The sequence below is a fragment of the Felis catus genome, chromosome F2 (genome assembly GCF_018350175.1).
Source record: "Felis catus isolate Fca126 chromosome F2, F.catus_Fca126_mat1.0, whole genome shotgun sequence".
Lineage (NCBI taxonomy): Eukaryota > Metazoa > Chordata > Mammalia > Carnivora > Felidae > Felis > Felis catus.
Window position 1 is genome coordinate 81,539,792 of NC_058385.1, and position 18,591 is coordinate 81,558,382.

General features: G+C 62.1%; 1 protein-coding gene across 16 annotated transcripts in view; it reads right to left on the reverse strand.

Annotated features, from left to right (window-relative positions):
• TSNARE1 (t-SNARE domain containing 1) overlaps positions 1-18,591 on the reverse strand; it is a 153,150-nt gene that overhangs the window by 78,436 nt on the left and 56,123 nt on the right. For 15 of the 16 annotated variants that reach the window (XM_045049986.1, XM_045049983.1, XM_045049979.1 and 12 more), the window contains 5 exons: positions 16,856-16,933; positions 15,932-16,001; positions 5,511-5,601; positions 2,784-2,858; positions 2,240-2,299 (listed from right to left, as the gene is read on the reverse strand). In XM_045049986.1, the coding sequence (XP_044905921.1) occupies positions 2,240-2,299; positions 2,784-2,858; positions 5,511-5,601; positions 15,932-16,001; positions 16,856-16,933 (374 nt within the window). The remainder of the gene's footprint in view (positions 1-2,239; positions 2,300-2,783; positions 2,859-5,510; positions 5,602-15,931; positions 16,002-16,855; positions 16,934-18,591) is intronic. The other variant, XM_045049976.1, reaches the window with a different exon arrangement.

An 18,591-nucleotide genomic window follows, 5' to 3' on the forward strand; every position in this document is an offset into this window, starting at 1 on the left:
ATGCTCGCTCCCCTGTGGCTGGCTGCGGTGACATGTTCACTTGGGCGGAAGTGTATTCCTTAATTGTGACGAGGCTTTTAGATCCTCACTGAACTTTTCTCTGTTCACCTCATCAGTCATTTGGACGGCTGTGTTAAAATTTCCAACTACGATTGTGGATTTACCATTTTTCCTTTTATTACTATCAGTTCTGTCTTGTGTATTTTGAGGCTTTGTTATTAGGCGCCTATACAGAATTACATCTTACATCCGAATTACCGTGTCATCCCCGTGAAGCACACCTCTGTCAGCAGCGACATTTCTTCACACGGACTCGCTCGTTCAGATATCAGCACCGGACACAAGTCTTCTTTGGTTTCATAGTTACCTCTGACCGTCCTTTTACTTTCAACAGTCTCCTGGATTTAAAGTGTGTTGCTTACAAGCGCTGGTTTTTTCTTTTACCCAAATCTGACAATGTGTGCCTTTTCATCAGAGGGGTTAGGCCACTCTCCTAATTCATAAGTGAATTTGGTATAAATCCACCACCTTACAACTTGTTTCCTACTTTCCTTCCTGTTTTTTTGTTGATGTTTTTCTTTTTTTGCTTTCTTTCCAAATTTTTGAGAGACAGAGAGAGAGAGAGAGAGAGAGAGGACATGAGACAGATACAGACAGAAAGAGAGGGAGAGGGAATCCCAAGCAGACTCTGGGCTGTCAGTGTAGAGCCTGATGCAGGGCTTGAACTCACAAACCGTGAGATCACGACCTGAGTCAAAACCAAAAGAAGGCCACTTAACCGACCGAGCCACTCAGACACCCGTGTTTTCTTTTAAATTAACCCTTCGTCAGGCAGCCGCCTCAGATCAGGGTTCTCGTCACTCCTCAGAGGACGGGGACGCTGCCCGCTCTCTCGCAGCTACTCCTCCTCCTGTGCTGCCGGCCAAGCACTTCCACCTGCCCCACAGCCAGGCCCCACTATTCACCAGCCGCACTGCCTCACACGTGTCCTCACGTCAGCGTTCCCAGGACGCACCGTCCCTTCCTGCTGCCGCACGTCCGCCTGGGACCACCTTCCCTCTGCTACCGTCAGAGTTCTGTTGACGATAAATGCCCTCGGTTTGTGTTTCTCTAAAAATGTTTTCGTTCAACCTTCATTTCTGAAAACTATCTTCACCAAATGCAAACTTCCACGTGAGCGATTGCTTTCTGCCCGTTGTCCTCCGGCTTCTACGGATTTACCTTAGAGTCGGGTGTGAGTCTTGTCGCTCCTTTAAAAATAACATCACTTCTGGGGCGCCTGGGTGTCTCAGTCGGTTGAGCGTCCAGCTTCAGTTCGGGTCATGATCTCGCGGCTCGTGAGTTTGAGCCCCGCGTCGGGCTCTGTGCCGACGGCTCAGAGCCTGCAGCCTGCTTCGGATTCTGTGTCTCCCTGTCTCTCTGCCCCTCCCTCACTTGTACTCGGTTTCTATCTCTCTCAAAAATAAATAAACACTGGGGCGCCTCGGTGGCTCAGTCGGTTGAGCATCCAGCTTCGGCTCAGGTCGTGATCTCGCGGCTCGTGAGTTCGAGCCCCGCGTCGGGCTCTGTGCTGACGGCTCAGAGCCTGGAGCCTGTTTCAGACTCTGTGTCTCCCTCTCTCTCTGACCCTCCCCCGTTCATGCTCTGTCTCTATCTCAAAAATAAATAAACATTAAAAATAAGTAAACAAATAAACAAACATTAAAAAATAAAATAACATGATTTCTTTCCTCAGGCTTTAATCTGCTGTTAGGATCTTATCTTTGTCTTAGGTTTTCAAAATCTTACTATGATACGAGTAAGGGTGGTTTTTAAGGAACAGGGTAAATTTATCCCGTGTATGACGGAGGCTCTTCAACCCGTGGCTGGAAATATTTGGACACTTTTGGAGAAGTCTCAGCCACTGCACCTTCAGACGCGGTTCCCGTCCACTCCCTGCCCTGTTCGTGTAGGACTCCAGTTTCTACCCGTTTCTCCCCCTGGGAGGGCTGGCGGGAACAAGCCCGTCCTGAAGGCAAGCGGACGGTCAGCCCCCAGTACCCCGTCTCGAGCCTGCGCCGGAGGACTGAGGCCAGAATACCGGCTTTCTAAAAGGTCCTTCGTCAAGTCAGATCCCCCTCCCCCAGATGGGGCCTCTGCCCTCGGCGCCCTCTGCGCCTCCCCAAGCACCGAGGGCAGCGAGTGGACTCTGTGCCGTCACCTAACGCCCCCCCGACCGTGGCGGTCCCTCAGCACTCACCTGCTGCGTGCCGCCCCTCTGCGCGGCGGGAAGCAGGGCTCTGGACTTTTCTGCAATTTTCTGTTAAATAATAGAGGGAGACAGGAGGAACAGAAGGGTGGGGAGGAGAGAAGAGATGGTCAGCTGAGCATGCGGTACGGGACGGTCACCAACAACAACGCACACCGTCAGCTCCGCGGCCGGAGGGAGACGTCCAGGTCTCAGTAAAGCCGGGTGCTCGGCCGGGCACCTGGCTGGGCTCTGCCGACAACCCAGGGGCGGCCCCCTCCCACACTCTTAAGCTCCGGGTCTCCGTGTCCTTCCGTCAGGACGAGGGTCTCCCGTCTTCCCACCTCCCGGCAGGGCTCTGCTGATGCCTCCTGGGCACCAGACGGTAAGGTTCCTCCACTGCACACACTGGGAGCCTGTGGCTCCAGCCCAGCCCTCTGCTCTGGGGGCCAGAACCACACCAGGCCAGCCCGGGGACAAGAGTGCCCGAGCGGGTGCCCGAGGGACCGAGACCCACCCCCACCTGGCCGGCCGCCCCCCGCCAGGAGTGCCTCACCTTCTGCACCGCGCCGTAGCGCTGAATGGCATCCGACAGCTGAGTTCTGAGGCGGTCCAGCTGGAGACACTCCTGCTGCAAAGAGGGAGTGTGGCCTCAACAGGCAGCCGAGGCCCTGTCCTGCCCCGTGGCCTCCTCCAGCCGCTCATTCCTCACGCTCCTCGGCCCCCCGTCCCTCAGGGCGCGGGCCGCACCGTGCCCCCAGCCCCCACCCGGCCCCACACTGCCATCACGCCTCTGCCCTGGGAACGGGGTTCAGCCCCATCCACTTCGCCCCATGCCGTCTCGTGCCATCTCAGACACGAGCACGGGCTCCACAGGCGTCCCCGCAGACGCCTCCCCCCGCGATCCCACGCACGACGCCCTCGGCACCCGCCGCGGAGCCAGGCGCTGGGCCGACACCATACGGGTGTCTGGTCCGCACAACATCTCGCTACCTGAGGGCTCAGGAGACCTCAGTCCGAGTTCCACGGGGCCGGTTCAAGGCCACACGGGTGGTGGAGCCAGGCCACAGAGCCAGGCCACTGACCCAGAGCCCTGCACCCAGCCACACGCAAGGCTGCAGCTGACACCCCCAGTGTCGGACCGTCCCCCTCACCACTGAGCTTGGCAGCACGCGCGGCCTCACCCCTGCACCGAACAGGACTTGGCGTGTCTGCCGGTGCGCCCTGGGGCCCAGAGGACGCCCGGCAGAAAAGTGGCGCTCGAGCATACTTCCAGAGCAGGGAAGGACGAGCAAGCCCTGAAGGCTGCCTGCTGGGGTCCTGTGAGCTCCACAGGCCGCCAGGAGCCCCGACCCTCCCCTCCCTCCACGCAGCACCGGCACAGACAAAGTCACACCGGAGCCCTGTGCCCTCGCCCCAGGACGGGACACCGACGGGGACCCTGGGCACCTCCAACCTGAACTCGGCCCCTGGGCTTGGTGCCCACCCCCCCCCCCCACCACCCTGTGCCCCCATGCGAGCCCGCGGAGGACCAGCTGCGGCCGCGCAGGCAGGTTGTTCACCCTCAGCGATGCCAACGGGCGCGGGTCTGCGGAGCCCTGTCTGAGTGTCCGGCTCAGGCCCTTGCGAGGGGCCCCACACGCGCACCTCGGGACAGAGCTAAGAGCCCAGGCACTGAGAACACGCCTCCGGCTCTCCGGTCCTTGAGACCCAGCAGCAGCCCATGTGAGGGCATGGCCTTTCTTCTGCGGGGACAGCAGCCCCTGCAGCCCCTCCGGCCACGTGTGCTACCAGGGGACCACGAGCACCTCAGAGGGGACCCCACTTGTGTCCTTCTCCCAGGGGCACAGAGTAGGTGCTCAGCGTGTGCTGGGTTCTTACGCGGGCGGGTGGCTGGACACAAGGAAGGACACGTTAGGCTAGAAGCGATCCCTCTGACCCCCAAGGGATTCAAGCTCTGATCCCTGGCCTCCAGGGTGCACACCGATGACACCACGGACTCTGGCCCCAGAAAGACCAGGGCTGCGATCTAGCCAAGGCTCCTCCCTGGGGCTGCAAAGCTCTGGGCGGGGCCCTCTCCCAGCCTCAGGGTCCTTCCATATAAACGGGGGTGGGAACAGCAATGCGCAGACGTCCAGGAGCGCCCAATGCGGATGCGGCGTGCAGAGCCGCGCACGGGAGGCCCCGGAGACGTGCTCTTGGATGAAGGAGGCAACACGGAGCCCACGAGCAAAGAGCCACGCCACGCGTGAGGAGGCCACACACGTGGCCAACACCACAAAAGCACCGTTCCCCGTGCCCCCGTCCACCGGCCCAGAGAGCGCCCAGGGCCCCGCAGGCCGTCCCAGCTCCCCTCCAGCCACGCAGCCCCCACCCCTGCTGTCCGCCCAGGTCTGCGTCTTGCTGACCCTTTGTGCGAATGGGGCCACACGACACAACGCGTGGCTTCTGCACCGGCCTCCGTCACTGAGCGGACCTCAGGCAGCACAGCTGGCATCTCGAGCATTTCACCGGAAAGCCACGGTGCGCCTTCCTCACCAGCGTCCCGCCTCTCTCTGCGGAGGCCGGACTTGAGCGTCCCCAGAACCCGTGTCAGCCAAGGCAGCGTGAGGGGGCCCCGGCACCGTGTGATGGGCAGGGAAAAACTACAACTTAAGAGCACGATCCCGCTCTGTGGCGGCTGAGGGTCTGAGGGTATGTACCGTTTCGTGACAAGCGCCCTCCAGCCTTTGGGGATCGGGCAGGGCGGGGAGGGACAGCAGACAGGGGTGCGCTGACCTAGCAAATGGGGGTGGAGGGAAGTAAGAGGCTGACGGTGAAGATGACAGGGGAGGAGCTGTGGGGGGAGGGGCTGCAGGACAGAGGGGATGTGGCCATGGGGGAGGGGCTGCAGGGGGGAGGGCCACAGGGAGGTGTGATGAGGGTCAGGGCTGTGAAGGGGCAGTTGTGACCACAGCGGTAATGCTTGTGCTCTGATGACGAGCGGTGGCGTTGGTGAGGACAGAGATGACGGTGGTGACAAAGAGGGTGAGGGGTGGCAGGCTGGGTGGCAGGGAGATGTGGGGCGAGGGGGGAGGTTCATCCGTCTCCATCGGGATGACCCAGCAGGGACACGGACTCCACAGCAGCGCCCAGCATACAGTGGGCGCCCAGTGAGCGCGCTGAGCTCCGGCCCGTGCAGCCACGTTGGCCGATCCCAGGCCGGCGTGGGCATCTTGGGCGCGTCAGCGTCCCCGGCGCCCCCTGCCACGGCCCCCCTCCCACGGCCTCCAGGACCACCTACCCGGGAGCAGCCCCGCAGGAGCTCCGCCATCTGCTTCAAGGCGCCGGCGCTGGCCGCGATGGTCTTGTTGGTCCCCTGCTGCGCCGCGTGCCTGAGCCAGGACGGGGTGGGGGTGGGAGCGGGACCAGCACGGACGGAGGGGGAGACGGAGAGGAAGTGGGGGCAGGGGCAGCAGAAAGGTGGCCAGACAGACGAGGGCAGGGGGAGGGGAGGGCAGGAGACCCGCGTGGTGAACGAGAACACGGGAGGGGAGAATCAGGAAGGAAAGAGCCAGAGGCACAAGAGACAGCGGCCACGGGAGGGGACGAGGATTGGAGGCCCAGAGAGGGACGGACGGACACACCCACAGACGGAGGAGGCAGCAGGGAGCAGAGAATTGGGGCGGAGACAGGGGTGAGGAAGGGGGAGAGAATGATAGGAGTGAGGCCTGGATCGGGACGGACCCCCTCTGTGCACGGCGGCCCCACACCCCACAGGCAAGCAGGAGGAGGCCGGCCACGAGCCCTCCCTGGGGAGAGGGCCCCCCCCCGCCAGGGTCAGCAACAGTCGGGAACCTGGGGGAGCAGGGGGCCGCAGACATGCCTGGGACCACGGCTCTGTGGGCTGGGGGGACACTCCCACCTCCTGACCCAGGAACACAGGGAGGCTGGGCCCGGGGCCTCCCCCCGCTCACAATTTACAGTTCCGAGAATGACCTGGAAGGGACTGAAAAGACCAGCCCCTCACCTGCTTGGGTTGACCGCTGTCCCTCTGGATGGAGTGACACTGGGCCGGGGGTGGGGGGTGGGGGGGGCGGGGTGGCAAACCCAGCCCCGGGGCCTCTGCAGGCACACACGTGGGGCAAGGAAGGGACCCTGGCCTGGCTTTGGGCCCAACAGACACCAGAGTAGAGCTCTCCTGACCCTTCAAGCTGCAGCCTGACGCCCCCCTTTGCTCCCTGCAGGACCCCGTGTGGCAGAGGTGGGAGCGGGGGCACCATCTGACAAGGTGGACGCCTGGCAGACGTGAGCCTGGGTCCCTGGCCCCTGTCTGTGGGCCATACAAGCATGTGGCATAAAGAGGGGGAGTCGCCCACGCCAGAAGGTGAAGGGGGGAGTAGGATGGGAAGGAGACCCCAGGCCAGCCTGGGGGGTGCAGCGTGTGAGCCCCCTTCCGCCAGCGGAAGGGTTCACTCACACGGTCGCACCCACCACTGAGCCCTCCATCCACCTTGCCGCACCTCCTCCCGTGGCCCCCACACTGCCCCCCACGCCCCGTGGCCCCCACACTCCTTCCCACGCCCCCTGGCCCCCACACTGCCCCCCACCCCCTGGTGCCCACACTGCCCCCCCACCCCATGGCTCCCACACTCCTTCCCACGCCCTGTGGCGCCCTCCCAGCTGGAGGCCATCCTGCACAAGGTGCTCAGCTGGCCCCTCGTCCCTCTGACCTCCTTGTGTCTCAGCTGGGGGCTCAGACCCTGGACCACCTTCTTCACTCCCTGGGCTCGGCTCTTGGGTGTTCTCATGCGGCCTCAGGGCCTGAAGTCACATGTGTGCCGCTGTCCCCCAGTCACACCCACACCTGGGCCTGAACTCGAGCCCAGCCCCTCCAACAGCCCCGGAGGTCCAGCGGACATCTCAACATCCACGTGCCCAAACCGCCCTACCCCCTTCCCAGCCCACCCTCCACGGGCCCCCCCACGGCAGCTCGGGGCAGCTCCGTCCCTCCAGAAAAAACCCTGGGGCCGCTCTTCCCGAAGCCTCTCTCCTCTCATTCTTGAGGGCGGCATGGCCCTCAGACATGACCCAGACTCGGGCCGCCTTCCGCCGGCCCCCCCACGCCCTCGGTGCCCGCAGCTCCCCCACATCCTCCGGACCCCTGAGCTCCCCGACGTGGCTGCGTGTGTTCCTGCGGAAGTGCAGTCCCCACCTGTGTCACACGGTCCCACGGCCCCCTGTTCCCAACGTGCCGGACAAACCCCTGCCTCGCTGCCCATGCCCCACTGCCACCTCCTCAGACACCCTGACGGACGGTGCACGCAGCCGCCTGGACAGAGGACACTGCAGCGGCGGGGACAGTGGGACAAGTGCCTCCTCGAACTGGGAAGGGCAGGCACGCCCCGCCCCACCCCCGCCCCGCCCCCACCGCCCTCTCCACTTCTGTCCTCCCTGATGCCACCAAACTCCTGGCAGGGAAAGGGTCACAAAGTGCCCCCGCTCCCGCCCAGCCATGCCCGCGGCTCCGCGGAGCCTCTAGCAAGAACACAGAAATAGTGTGAGGAGACGGTCGGCCACTTCCCGTGCTGGGGGCGGTGAGCTGTCTCCCCCAGGAACGGCGACCGCTCGTGCAGCAAACGAGGCCCCCCTACCCAACCCGGCCCTTCCCAGGCACCACACCACTCTGCTGAGGCCCCCGGCAAACAGAGGGATGGCAACCAGCACACCCCAGAAGTGACTGGGGCTCCCGGAGGTGGGGGGGGGGGTGTGGCCATCAGTCAGGGCAAGGCAGCCAGGGCCACAGGGACGTCTGGACGTGGCCCACCTCCATGCTGCTCGTCTTAATAAGGAACCCGATCGAGAGACCCAGCGCGGAGCGGCGTCTGATGCAGGCCACCTGTGCCGCCATGAACAGAGGGAAACCGGGAGGAAATGAAACTCAAGGGACGAGAGCCGGGGACGCGGCGCGAGCGGCCCTGGAAGGGGAAGTGGGGCTCACCTGCCCACAGCAGGGAAGACGGAAAATGAATGTCTTACGGCTGCCCGAGAAGCCAGCCGCCAACCGCAAAGGAGGTAGAAGAGGAGAGACACGACAGACACGATGAAGCTCAGGAGTTAATGAAGTACGGCAGACCAATAATAGAAGCGATCCATAAAACCACAAGGTATTCTTTGAAAGTACCAAAAAACTGCACAGCTCTCGAAACACCGTGTCAACTACGCAAAAATAAAACAAACTGCACAACTCTGTCTAGACAAGTTGAGGAAAAAACTCACAGATTACCAATACCGAGAGTAAGAGAGAGAACAAGACTCCAGCTCCAACGTGAAAAAGTTTATTAGGAGGTTTTATGAATCTATTATGATAACAGATTTCATAACTAAGACAAAACATGAAAATTTCTCCAAAGGCACGAATCGTCAAAACTGACTCAAGAAGAAAGGGAAAACCTAAGTAGCTCTGTCTCTATCAGAGGACTTAAATATGTTCTTAGAAACATTCCCACAAACACCCAAGGATAGACGGCCTCTCCACCACATGTTTAAAGCAGAGGTTGTACCAACACCACATGCTCCCCAAACACCGATGGACCGCTCACCTCTCCTGAGGCAAGTGTTACACCAACACCAGAACCCAAGCAGAGACTCTAGAAGAAAAAACAACTCCCATCACTCACAAACACAGGAGCAGAAGCCCTTAACACTAGAGTCACTGAATCCAACAATACGTAAGAGGAATGATACATCGTGGCCAAGAGGAGTTCATCCAAGGAACGTAAGGTTGGCCTACCATTCCAAAAGCAATTAATGAGGGGCACCTGGGGGGCTCAGTCAGTTGAGCGTCCGACTTTGGCTCAGGTCATGATCTCACGGTTCGTGGGTTCCAGCCCCACGTCGGGCTCTGTGCTGACAGCTCGGAGCCTGGAGCCTGCCTCGGATTCTGTGCCTCCCTCTCTCCCTTTCTATCTCTCTCTCTCTCTGCCCCCCGCCCACTTGCATGCACGTGCTCTCACTCTCTCTCAAAAATAAAATAAGCATTAAAAAAATTTTAAAGCAATTAATGAAATTCTCATATTCACAGAATAAAATTTTGAAAGGAGAAAACCATCCCAATACATTATACAGAAAAAGCGGTTGTCAAAATTCAACATCGATTCACTATGAAAACTTAAGAAAACTCAAAAAAAGAATGGAACTTGTTCAATCAGATAAAGAGAATGTAACAAAGTCCGAGGACACAGGGCGACACACAATCAGGGGCATTTCTGCGTACTTGTAGCCAACAACTGGAAAGTGAAATTTAAACAGTAATAGTTTGTGTAACAGTATAAAAAGTATGAAATTGCTAATGATAAATTGGACAAAACACACGCTAACCTACGAGGAACAGCTAAACAGGAGAGTACATAAATGAAAGAAATTCTGACCACACTCACGGGTTGGAAAACTCGATCGTAAAGATGTCAATTCTCCCTTCGCTGGTCTACAGATTCAATACAATCTTAATTAAAATTACAGCAGGACTGAAAACTCAGGCACTGACCGGCTACTGTAAAATTTATATTGAAATGCCAAGGACCGGAAGTGTCCAAAACAACTCCAACCGCAGATGAGCAAAGCTGCAGGCGCCCACGGCTGGCACCGGAACGTCCTATAAAGGTTCGGTGATGGAGACAATGTGGTGCCGTCGAACAGACTGACATGTAAATGAGACAGAATAACCCGAAACACAGCCGCACAGACCAAGTCCAGCAAGTTTTGAAAAAGGTGCCCAAGTATTCAACAGGGAAAAGAAAATCCTCCCAATAAACGGTGCTGGAACTGGATAATCATCAAACCAAATAAAGTAGCCAGGACCCCTACCCACGCGGCACTCCCAGGGGCTTAACCTCAGGGGCGCACGGGACGGGACACACAGCAGGCAGCCCGCAGGACCCAGGCGCCCCCCCCCCCCCCGGCCTCAGGGAGCCAGACAAGTCTGTGGAAGGGGCGAGGGAGCTCTCTGGGTCCTTTCCCAAGGGCACTAACCCCACCCACAAGGGCTCCACCCCAGGACCTTCCCGCCTCCCCGAGGCCCCGCCTGCCGACACCGTCCCCCTGGTCTTAGTTCCAACCTAAGGATTTGGAGGGGCACGAGCATCGGGACCACGGCAGGGTGTGTCCACACAATGGAAGATCACTCGGCCGTACGCAGGAGTGGACGGGTCTGTGCCACAACGTGGGGCAATGTGACGCACCCCGTGCCTTCTCACGGTCACGGGGACCTTCCCTTCTGCCAAATCCGACAGTCAGTCCCCGTGCACCTTCCCCAGTCCTTCCTGGATACTTTCAAAAACCCTTCCTGCCCCCTTTCCCCACGAAATCCAAGAGCCCCAGGAGGCCCGGGCAGAAGGGGGCTCCGCCATCCTGGGGCCGTGCCCTCGGGCAGGTTCGGGGAGACCAGGAGGAAACAGCCCGTGCTTTATGGGCCCAGCCACGTGCCCAGCATGTGCTCACCGAGCCTGGAAGCCTGGCTGTACCCAGCCCGCGGGCAGGGGTGAGCCTCTCCCGCAGCACTGCATAATTCACAGCTGCTTGGTCGTCGGGGATGCTCCGGGGTCTTGGCTGCCTGGGGTGGAGGGGTCTGTCCACAGCCCCTGACCTGCCAGGCTGAGGGGGCAGTTCTCCAGGCGCCGCCCGGGGCTCCCTCCACCCACAGTCACAGCCTGCATCCATCGCGCCACTGCCTTCTAGAACCTTCCATTGGCTTTCCACTGCTTTGGAAATAAAGCCCAAGCCATCTGCCAGGCCTACAAGGCCCTGTGCCCACCTCACGGACACCTCACTCGGCTGCAGGCCCCTCCTCCTGGCTCCTCGAACGTGCCACGACCACTGTGCTCTACAGCGTATGGCAGCTTGGAAAGAGAGCCTCCCCCTGAGGTGGACGGGTCCCTTCTCCTTGGTCCAGGGGGCTCACCTCCTGTCTCTGCAGCAGCCTTTGCGTGGAGCCCTGTGCTGAAGCAGCACCGTGAGGCCGCCGTGCCACAAGAGACTGTGTGCAGGCGCTGCGGGTGCCACCCTGGCTGGGCCCATCGTCAGTAAAGAAGCTTCCAGACGCACCAGCCCCAGCTGTGGCGTCGCCTCAGCTCTGAGTGTTCCCGGCAGAGTCCCAGACGTCTGGAGGCAGCACAGGCCTCCTCACTGGCCCTGCCGACCTGTGGTGCACCAGCTCTGTGGCTTTCGGCCCCACTGGCCTCGGTTTCCCCTAGAGATGGGGCCCAACATCACGTCCAAGTCCCCGTGGCGTCTCCAGGCCCAAGACGACAGGTGCACACCACGTCCACTTCCCGGGGAACGGTCCTCCACAGCTCTGCTCTCGCTTCGTGGCCCCGAGAAAGCCCTCCCCTCCCCAGCCTCAGTTTCCTCATGTGCTTAAAAAAAAAGACCTGGTCGGTGAGGCTCCGACCCCAGAGGCAGCTCCGAGGAGTCAGGGGCAGGTCTCTGGTCAGCCCAGGTGATCAGGGTCCATCACAGATCAGCGATAAGAGAACAGGCGAGGGCGCCCCCCCCCCCCCCCCCCCGGTTCTCGAGCAAACTCCAGCTCGGCATCTGCGCAGCTGTGGAAAGGCTGGAGTCAGAAGCTCGGGTGGTCTGAGTTCTGGGAAGAGGAGGGACAGAGCCTGTCCAGTGCCCGTGCAGCAGCACCGGGCCGTCGGCACGAAGCCCCTCCGAGAGCCCCGGCCCGCGTGGTGTGGACCACCCTGATCCAGGCCCCCCTGGTCCCCTGGGTGCCCATCCTGACACACAAATCCTTGCCGTGGGGAGAAGAGGGAGGGCTGCTCACTTGGGCCAAGAGCCCCACCCCCTCCCTGCACACCCCCCACCCTGGGCCTCGGCCCTGCACCCTGGGCGGCAGCTGGGCAGACGTGTCTCACAGACACCCCCGCTCAGGGCCACCTCGACTTGCACAGGGTGAGGCAACAGCCCCGCAGACCAGAGGCAGCCAGTCAGAAAGCCCCAGGGAGAGGGTCCCCTCTGTCACACACTAGGAACGGAACACTGGGTGGTCACCTCCCTCCTTCAGGGTGCAAGCCCCCCAGGGAGACGGAGGGTGGCCGCCGGGGCTGGGATGCGAACAGAGTCCGGCTGCAGGGATGGGACCGGGCCCTCGGCACCCCATCAGGTGCCCCACCAGGCGTGGCCTCCATTATCAAATGTGCACCTGTGTACCTGTGACTCAGGTGGGACGGCCCGGTTACTAAGGGAAGGGGGCACTGCCGAGACCCCCGTGAGGACGGGTCAGGGTCCCACACTACCCAACCTACCCCATGCACACCTGCCCCATCCAGCCCGTCTCCAGGCGGAGACCCCACAACACACCCGGTGGATTGGTGAGCGCCCACACACAGGCCTCAGTCCCGAGATGCCACCGTCTCCAGCAACGGGGAGGGAGGGGCTTGGAGCTCTGGTGACTGCGGCAGGGACCCTGAGCTGTGGGCCCAGCGGCCGCCAGGGCCTCCAGGAGCACTGCCACCCTCCCCACACCACCCTCTGCTCCCACTGTGCACCCACCCCCTGCACCCGCCCCCTGGATCATCATCAGGTTGCAGCCAGGCCTGACTGGATCTCTGTGGGGCCGGGCCCAGCACCAGGCGCAGACGCCGTCATTGCCTCCTCCAACAGGACATCACCCAGAAGGGTCCGGGCCCACCCAGGTTACAGGGCCTGTCACGCAGCCGGGAGGGGACAGACTGGCCCTTCCCACGCCCCGCTGCCGCAGCCCGTCAGCACACGGGTCTAGGGCCAAGCCGGCCCAGGCACCAGGCTCCAGAGGTGGCAGGGTGCTGGGGGGTGCGACGGGGAACGGGGGGAGAGCACCATGGGGCGTTGTGGGGGTGCGCCGAGGGAGGGGTTCTGGAGTAGAAGAGGCAGGCCGTGCCAGAGGGCGGGATGGCCGATGCATCCCTAGGGTCCCCTGCTTCACGGGCTCAGGCCTCTACCCGAACAACGGCCTGGGGCCGTCTGTGGTCACGGGAGCAGGACGCAAGAGGCCAGGTGTTTCTGGTGGAGGAAGCTGAATCGCAGCCCCTGAGGGAGGTGGCACCAGGCGGGGTCCGGAAGAAGAGATGCCCCCCGTGAAGGTGGAAGGGTGGGAGGCGGGGGCTGGCGTGCCCCCCTGTGCACCCCAGGCAGGGCCGCCCACCTGCGTCTGCTTTCTGCTCCTTGGGTACACTCGTCCTCGCTCAGAGCCCGGCTCACTGCAGCCTCCAGTGCCCCGGCACCCCCTCGCTCCGTCGTAGCGAGGCCGGGGCCCACAGCCCGTTCACAGATGGCGCCGTGAGAGTCAGAGGGGAGGGCCTGTCTGGGCGTCGACCACCACGGGACTCGGGCAGTGCGCCCAGCCCCACGCCTGCTCGGAGGAGCCGGGACCAGCAGAGCACCGGAGCCGCGGGCCCTCCTGTCAGCTGCGAACTCAGGCTGACGACAGCTAGGTCATCCAGACGCCGTGCCTGGGGCCCTACAGACAGGAGCCAGGGCCGCCCCGCTGCGTGGTTTCAAGGCTGAGGGTACCGCGGGCAGACTTCCCGTCAGGGCCCCTGGAATGACCATCCATCTGTCCAACAGCACTCTGGGTGACACCCCCAAGAGACAGACAAACCAGGTCCCGCTGTCACCTAGCTTCACACCACGGGGGAGAGAGAGCTACAACCCGGCCACCCTGGCCAACCTGGGAGCCTACGATGGTGTGCCCAAGGCACGGTCCCTCACGGTCCCGACAAAGATGGCCAAGTCCACACCTGTCTCGTGCAAGGCGAGAAAATCACGTTCAGCCCTGAGGTTCACAGGTCACTAGCGCTATTCATCTTGAAGGAACGTCCTCTCTCCCAAGACCGGATCCCGTCTACTTCCGTCGCACTGAAATGTCTTGCCTTCCACAAAATGATGGCGGTAACGGATGCCATAATGGACTTTTTAAAATGTCCTTATCTGGCAAAATAAAAAAGCCAATGAATGTCGATGTGGAGAAAACAGAGCTGGTTGGCCCCCTATGCTGGTCTCCGTCGTTCAGAAAACACTAACAGTCCACGATGAATGGGGCCCTGGAAGGTTCCAGGCTTGTAGCCTGGTTGGGAACTGCCCCTCGGGAGGAGGAGCCAGATGGGGGTGGGGGGTGGGGTGGGTACGGTCGGGGGAGGGGGTGCGGGGCAGGCAGGTGCTAAAGGCCAGAGTGGCGGCATCTGAAGGCGGAGGCGGACGGGGCAGAGGCCCCCACAGCCCTCAGTCACCGCGGGCAGGCCCAGAGTCTGGCCGGGAAGGCAGGAGCCAGCTCTCCACTCCAGACCCACGTTGGTGACATCGGCCTTCGGCCAGCTGGGCAACACAGCCCAGGAAACGTGTTCGAGGGCCAGGGGCCCTGAAAATGCCATCGCTTGACCCAGGGGACACCACTTCAGGGACCTACCCCGGAAGAGGCAAACACAGAGACCAACCCCAGCGCCCTCCCGGGGTCTGGTCATGCAGCTGACCAGCGTAAAGAGCCACAGATACGGCTCCAGGTCTCAGCGCAGTAACTACGCACATTGGACAGTGTCCTCCGCGGCTCCACAGAACGTGTTTTTAGTGTGTGATGAAGGGCACACGCACCCCAGAACCCTAACAGCAAAAGGCGGGACCGGAACATTATTCACTGAAATCCAAATCTGCAAGACGCGTAAGGATCTGGGAAGAGGCTGGCAGGAAATACGAAAATGTTAACAGTGCCTCCTCAGACATCCTGTGTGTCCAAATTTCCTATAATGAGCATATGCTGCTTCCACAATCAGAAAACAATACGTTATTTTAAAAAAGAAATAAAAAGAATAATTAAAAAAAGAGTTGCACAGAAAATCTGCAAGGGCCCTCAGCTGCCTCGAGCTCTGGACCCCCACACTTGGCCGGAGTGGTCTCAGGCAGCCCGTAGGGACGGCCGGAGGACAGGCGGGCGGGCGGGTGAGGTGGGTGGGGTGGGTGGGTGAATAAACAGAGGGAGCCGTGACCTCTCCAACGGACATCACTGCCAGGAAGAGACGTGAGGTCTTGGCCGCGGCCCACACCCCCCGAGCACGTTTGCTCCGGCATCCACACCGTCGTCTTTCACATAGGACCCTCCCGGGGTCCCCTGGCAAGAAGGTGGCAGGGGGAACACCGGCTTCACGGCAAGTCTCAGGACCCCGCCTCAGTGCCCCCCCAACCCACGCCATGCCGGGACCACGTGGCGGCCTTGTCACGTCCCGCCAGGCCCAGGGTGGCAGGGCATGAGCAGAGCTGCCCCCTGCCCCCTGCCAGCCAGGCTACCCCCCTGCAGAGGTCCCCTTCCTTCTTCCCCAGGGACCCAGCCCCCGAGAAGCCTTTCCGTCAGGAGAGGAACTCACCCGAGGCCATCGCTTCACCCAATCCAACCCAGGGCCGGCCTCTAGGCAACCCCAACAGGAGCCCCTGGGGGCAGAGTCAAAACCACAAAGCCACTCTGCAACCCAGCCCGTGTGTCCACTACGTGCAGGCGGCACGAGTGTGCCCCCCAGAGGGTGACGCCGGGCACGCGCGGCCTCGGGCTCGGGGCGCAAGCGGGGCTGGCCCTCGGGCGTGTGGGGCAGGTGTGGGGTCTGGGCAGCTGCTGCGCCGGGACGTGGACAGGCGGGCATGCGAGGGGGTGCAGGGCACATCCGGGCACGCCCACAGCCACGCACACGATCGCACACTCACAGGCTCTCCCTCAGCTCCTGCGTGTCACTCGGTGTCCCCAGGGACCGGAGGCTCTGCTCCAAGGAGGTCACTGCCAGGAGAAAGGAAGGACATAAGGAACAGAAAGACCTCCCCCGGAGACCCCCAGACTCCAGCAGAGGAGGGCCGGGGGGCCCCAGGACATGGGGGCCAAGGCCAGGGAGACCACCCAGGTGACGGGGGGCAGCTTCTGCCACGGCCCAGCCCCGCAGAACCTCCCAGGCAGGGACCCTCCCCCTGTTCGGGCACAGGCCCCCAGGCCCTTGTGGGCGCAAAGGCTCTTGGGAGCCGCCTCCAGGGCCCTCAGCCTCCAGGGCCCCTGGGTCTGGGGATCTCTCTCTCCTCTCCTGGTCAGCACTCTCCGGCGGGCCTGACAGAACTCAGGGTTCAGGGCAAACATCAGCCCTCACCCACAGAGTGCGGCAAGCCATCCCTGTGTCCCCGTGTCCTCCTGCCCCCGCACCCCCCCCCCACCGTCTGCAGGAGCTAATAAGGATAAGGCCTGGCCCAGCCCCGTGAGGCGTGACTGTCGCTCCTGACCCCAGTACCCTCGACCGACCGTGAGCCGACCTGCACTGCCCGTCTGAGGGAGGCTCTGAGGCCGCCCTCCCCCGCGGGGATGCGTTCAAATCACAGCAGCCTGGCCAGGGAGCGCACACACACACACACACACACACACACACACACACACACACACACACGGGCCCGCCCCAGCCCGCCCTGAGGCCCCAGGGCTCAGCCCATGCTGTCCTAAGAGAGACGACAGCGTCTGGGCTGCAGGGTGGCCGGGTCAGGGGAGGGCGGTGGGCACGCCACCTCCCCCAGTCGCCTCGACCTCCTGGGGAGTGTTCGGTGGCCCGGGCGGCCAGGTGGGGAGGGGTGAGGCTGGGCCCACCACGGACTCACCGTTGGAGTTGATCCGGAAGACGCTGGCTGACGTCTGCTGGAACAGCTCCTGGAGGTCACCTGGGTCCACCTGGGCGGCTAGAAGACAGGAGAGGGAGCACACAGGTTCACGGAGCGGGGGCAGCAACACCCTCCCAGCTGGGGTGGCCCCACGGTGTCAGAGAGGGAACAGCAAGCCCGCCCTGGGGCACCCAAAGCCCCTGGAAAAGGAGGAAAGCAGGGGCGGCCCCTCAGAAAAGCCCCACCCGGGTACCAGCTGCCCCCAGCGCCCCTGCACCTGCACACGGGGCGCCCTCGACAGAAACGAGAGCCCAGGCCCACACGAGAGCCTGCACAGCCGAGGTCACTGCAGCTTTATTTATGTCACGAAACAGAAACAACCCAACGGGGGCGTCTGGGGGCGGCCGGTTAAGCACCGCTAAGCATCCGACTCTCGATTTCTGCTCAGGTCACGATCTCGCGGTTCACGGGATCCAGTCCCACGTCCGGCTCTGTGCTGACACAGCACGGCCGGCTTGAGATCCCCTCTCCCTTCTCTCCGCCCCTCCCTGGCTCGTGCTCCGGTGACTCTTCTCAAAATAAACACACGTTTTTAACACAAAGAAGGCAGCGACAACCCAACGGCCGGCATCTGACGACGTGGGGTCCGAGCCGAGGGCGAGCACCACGCAGCCTCGAGAAGGAGCTGGTGGCGACAGCACAGCGACGGCGTCGCACCGGTGAACGCGGCCGGACACGGGCCTCCCACCACGCGGCTCCGCGTACGGGAGGAGTTCAGGTCCAGGGACAGAAAGCAGACCCGTGGCTGCCGGGGGCTGGGCCAGGGGACGGGATGGCTGCTGACGGCCGTACGAGTTCTCTTGGAGTGACAGAACGTTCTGGATTACTCGCGGGGATGGTCGCGCACACTGCAGGATACGCCACCAAGCACAGAAACGCCCACGTGAAGGCGGACAACGTGGTGAATTTTACGTCGTGTGAACTTTATGTCGATCTGAAAGACCACTCCGAACATCGTGTGGTTACCACCCACTCCTAGGGGGACGGGAAGGCCCACCCCACCAGGCGAGCTCGAAACTCTCGTGGACGCTACGGAAAAGTCTGCCCCCTTCACGGGACGAGGCCCTGCCCGTGGCCACGGCCTCTTGGGTAGCTACGCGCAGAAACACAAACGTGCCCGCACGAAGCTTGTGTAAGACACTCACGGTGGCTTCGTTCTCAGAGCCTGGAAAGGCTGCCACCAGCCGGCAACAGAACGCACAGGGCCCCTCACCTGAGGGAGCCTGGGACAGGAAGGACTCCCACGTGTGTCTATACTACCCACTACTACCGGCCCGCAGGGAGGCTGGCGCCTCAGCCTGAATGGGCCAGACCCAGACGGGGATTTGTGCACGATGACAAGGTCAGGGTGCACACTCTGAGCTTAACGCAGAGGCAGACGGGTGGGAGGCTGTGGCCTCCGGGCCCCGCCTGGGCTGTGCAGCCTCAGCCCACACGTGGGGAGGCTGGTGTGCGTTTTCCTACAGGACAGACACGGCAGGGGTGCAGCCTGGCCGCCTGCCTCACCCGCTAAATGCTGGGAGGACAGATCCAGCTCCAAGAATCGTTCCTGTTCTCCAGGTCTGTGTGTAGGTGATCCCAGAGGCCACTTACACTGGGACAAACAGCCACCCTTCTCAGAGCCACCTTCCTCTGGACATCTCTTCAAGCCCGTCCCCTGGCTCGTCACCGTGGCC